Source organism: Cannabis sativa, chromosome 6 (genome assembly GCF_029168945.1).
Source record: "Cannabis sativa cultivar Pink pepper isolate KNU-18-1 chromosome 6, ASM2916894v1, whole genome shotgun sequence".
Classification (NCBI taxonomy): Eukaryota; Viridiplantae; Streptophyta; class Magnoliopsida; order Rosales; family Cannabaceae; genus Cannabis; species Cannabis sativa.
Genome location: NC_083606.1, coordinates 11,563,615 through 11,567,555, shown reverse-complemented (window position 1 = coordinate 11,567,555; position 3,941 = coordinate 11,563,615). Strand labels below are relative to the sequence as shown.

Genomic DNA, 3,941 nt, shown 5'->3' with positions numbered 1-3,941 from the left:
TGCATAACTTTTTCTAGTACCAGCTAGTGTCAGGTTTTTGGTTGTAGGACCAGAAAGATTCATCTTTGAGGTAAATTAGGTTCACCCATTTAACCCAAAGAAGATCTTTTTTCTCCATGATTTCCCAAACATACTTTGAAATCATTGCAGGATTCCACTTAGATCCTTCTTTGAAATCAATGCCACCATAAGACTTAGGAAGACAAACCTTCTCCCAAGAGGTCATGTGCATTTTGCTCATATCACCTTTACTTCCCCAAAGAAACCCCTAAATAATTTTCCACTTCCTTAGTAACACTTTGAGGGAGAATAAAAATGCTCATCCAGTAACTCATGAGGCCAAGCAAGACTGTGTGAATCAATTGAGCTCTACCAGCAAAAGACAGGTGTCTTGTTGCCCAATTATGCAGCCGTTGTTTGATTTTGGTAATGATAATCCCCCCAATCTTCTACCTTTCATTTTGTAGGTCTCAAGGGCACCCTAAGATACTTTAGAGGAAAATCCCTCTCAATGAGAGACATATTCGCTAAAATATCAGTTTTTTCTCTACTATCTACCCCCACCAAAGTAGATATGAGATTTTTGAGTATTAATGAACAACCATGTAGTTGTACTGAAATCATCCAAAACTGCTTTGATAATACGTAAAGATTGTCTCGTTCCCTTGCTCAATATTATCAAATCATCCGCAAAATACAAGTTAATAAGCTTTAAACTTTTACATAAGAGATGATACCTATAGTTAAAGTCATGAGCAGCTAGTTGTAAAAGCCGAGTAAGGTACTCCATGATTAGAACAAACAATAGAGGAGAAATGGGGTCTCCTTGTCGAAGACCTTTGGCCCCTTTATAGCTACCCTGCACACGGCCATTCATAAGTAAAGAGTAGGAAGTATTCCTAACACAAATCATGACTCTATTGACAAAAGTCCTTGGCAAATTGAAGGCATTAAGAAAATCCTCAAGAAAGTCTCAGTCAACCGTGTCATAAGCCTTGATAATGTCTATTTTCATAGCACATCTAGGTGAGGCATTCTTCCTTCTATAATTCTTCAACACATCTTGAAGAATCATCACATTATGAGCAATGGACCTCTCTTGAACAAATGCACCTTGGTTTTGGTTGATAATAATAGGCAGAACCATAGCCAATCTGTTACACATGAGCTTAGAGATGCATTTGTATAGAGTTGTGCAACAAGCAATTAGCCTATAGTCAACTGCCTTAGAAGGATTATAAACTTTAGGAGAGATATCATTGTGCTATGCAATTCCAAGGGGATATTACCTTGTAACGTCCCCGCTTCAAGCCTCCATTGGGTCCTTACACCCACGGAATGAATGACTCTTATACACGAGTACACCACTCTAGCTGCTTCCTGGATTGATGACTGGCCCTACAGACCAACACGAGTGTTTTCAGCGTGCTTTGTCCTCACTCACACGCATCCTAGGAAAACTTCCCAGGAGGTCACCCATCCTTGAAATTGCTCCAGGCCAAGCACGCTTAACTGTGGAGTTCTTTCGAGATGGGCTACCGAAAAACAAGATGCACCTTGTTGACATAGGTAGTACCAATCAATCCATTTAAGCTCTATTCAACTATGTAGTCCCATACCTACACAGTCTCAGAATCATCCCACTTGACCTTCCCCAGGCGGTGTGGGATTGCACAGCTTACCCAGTGTTTCCCCTTACGGATCACGGGACTACTGACTGTCACAATCACCCCCCCTTACGGGGTTCGACGTCCTCGTCGACCACACTTCCGGCTGGGTCAAGGCTCTGATACCATTTTGTAACGTCCCCGCTTCAAGCCTCCATTGGGCCCTTACACCCACGGACTAATGGCTCTTATACACGAGTTCATCACTCTGGCTGCTTCATGGACTAATGACTGACCCTACAGACCAACACGAGTGTTTTCAGTGTGATTTGTCCTCACTCACACACATCCTGGGAAAACTTCCCAGGAGGTCACCCATCCTTGAAATTACTCCAGGCCAAGCACGCTTAACCATGGAGTTCTTTCGAGATGGGCTACCGAAAAACAAGATGCACCTTGTTGACATAGGTAGTACCAATCAATCCATTTAAGCTCTATTCAACTATGTAGTCCCATACCTACACAGTCTCAGAATCATCCCACTTGACCTTCCCCAGGCGGTGTGGGATTGCACAGCTTACCCAGTGTTTCCCCTTACGGATCACGGGACTACTGACTGTCACAATCACCCCCCCCCTTACGGGGTCCGACGTCCTCGTCGACCACACTTCCGGCTGGGTCAAGGCTCTGATACCATTGGGTCCTTACACCCACGGAATGAATGGCTCTTATACACGAGTACACCACTCTAGCTGCTTCCTGGATTGATGACTGGCCCTACAGACCAACACGAGTGTTTTCAGCGTGCTTTGTCCTCACTCACATGCATCCTAGGAAAACTTCCCAGGAGGTCACCCATCCTTGAAATTGCTCCAGGCCAAGCACGCTTAACTGTGGAGTTCTTTCGAGATGGGCTACCGAAAAACAAGATGCACCTTGTTGACATAGGTAGTACCAATCAATCCATTTAAGCTCTATTCAACTATGTAGTCCCATACCTACACAGTCTCAGAATCATCCCACTTGACCTTCCCCAGGCGGTGTGGGATTGCACAGCTTACCCAGTGTTTCCCCTTACGGATCACGGGACTACTGACTGTCACATACCTGAAGTAAAAAACTCATTAATTGCTCCACATATTTCAGCACCTATATTAGTCCAAACTGCCTTGAAAAAACCAGAGCCATAGTCATCCAGACCTGGCAATTTCGAGTTAGGGATACTAAATAGAGCTTTTTTTTTATCTCCTTGCAAGTGAAAGGTTTTAGCATAGCAAGTTGTTGATCAACAGTCACAAGAGCTCCAAACTTCAAACAAATCTTATTGATACCCGTCAAGGTCTTGCTACTGCTCCCCATAAAGCCTTTGAAATGATCTACAAAATGCTTCACAACTTCATGAAAATTATCATTAGTAATACCATTGTCAGTAGTAAAAGACACAATCCTGTTTTCATTTTTCCTTTTTTTGAGACAAGCATGAAAGTAAGAAGTATTAACATCCCCCTTCCTTAGCCAAGTGACTTTACTTCTCTATTTGAGAAAGCTAAAATAACACTTCTCACAATCATGAAATATGGCAGCAACATTAGTTTTGGATTGTTGGTAGTGTAGGTCATTAGGATGAGCGTGAGCAAGATGTCGAGCTTCTACATACCTTGATTGAGCTTCATGGTAAAGTTTGCCAATTTTCCCCACCTTGTCATGATTAAATTTCTTTAACAGGTGCTTAAGTCTCATTAACTTCAGATAAACACCCCTCAAACCTTTAGCAAACATAGGTCTATTCCAGCTTTAGATGACAACTTCCTTAAAATCATGGTAATCGACCTAGAAATTGTAGTACCTGAAAGGTTTAAAGCCTATCTCACAAGTAACAGCAACAGTGATGATACAAGAGCAATGATCCAAAATTAATTCCCAGTTAAATAAGGCTGGAGTGTTTGGGAAAAGATCACTCCAATCCTCATTCACAAAAACATGATCTATTTTCGAATAAATCCGCTTTGAATCCTCTTGCTTGTTAGTCCAAGTGTACACCGAGCCTTCTCTCTTTAAAACATCAACATGAGCTTAAGCAAACCAATTATTAGGATCAACAAGTTCAGTTTGGGTTATAGGATTTCCTCCAATTCTATCCCCAAAATTAAAGACGGAGTTGAAATCCCCTAAAAGAACCCAAGGCTTGACAGGGTGTTTCAAGATAGATAGGTTAGAGCATAAAGTTTTCCTTTCTTCAATGGTATTAAAACCATACACGAAAGTGACACAGAAAGCATGTTGGAGACCTGCCATTTTAACAAAGCAGTGCACCAACTGAGGTGTTTCAGCAAT

General features: G+C 42.0%; 1 protein-coding gene across 1 annotated transcript; it reads right to left on the bottom strand.

The window, feature by feature from the left end:
• Positions 1-550: 550 nt before the first annotated feature.
• On the bottom strand, positions 551-3,386 carry LOC133039152 (uncharacterized). The gene is made up of 5 exons (XM_061117980.1): positions 3,265-3,386; positions 2,939-3,069; positions 2,715-2,807; positions 983-1,221; positions 551-859 (listed from the first exon to the last, which is right to left on the bottom strand). Exons 1-5 carry the CDS (start codon positions 3,384-3,386, stop codon positions 551-553), a joined length of 894 nt encoding a protein of 297 aa, XP_060973963.1.
• Between the last annotated feature and the right edge of the window lie 555 nt (positions 3,387-3,941).

Bases quoted from the DNA above. Each gene is read 5' to 3' on its own strand.
- LOC133039152 (XM_061117980.1), bottom strand. From the start codon at position 3,386: ATGTTTGCTAAAGGTTTGAGGGGTGTTTATCTGAAGTTAATGAGACTT. The intron at 3,070-3,264 runs GTATGTAGAAGC...TCTCAAAAAAAG, and splicing joins TACCATGAAGCTCAATCAAG to GAAAAATGAAAACAGGATTG. The intron at 2,808-2,938 runs GTATCAATAAGA...CGAAATTGCCAG, and splicing joins CAGTAGCAAGACCTTGACGG to GTCTGGATGACTATGGCTCT.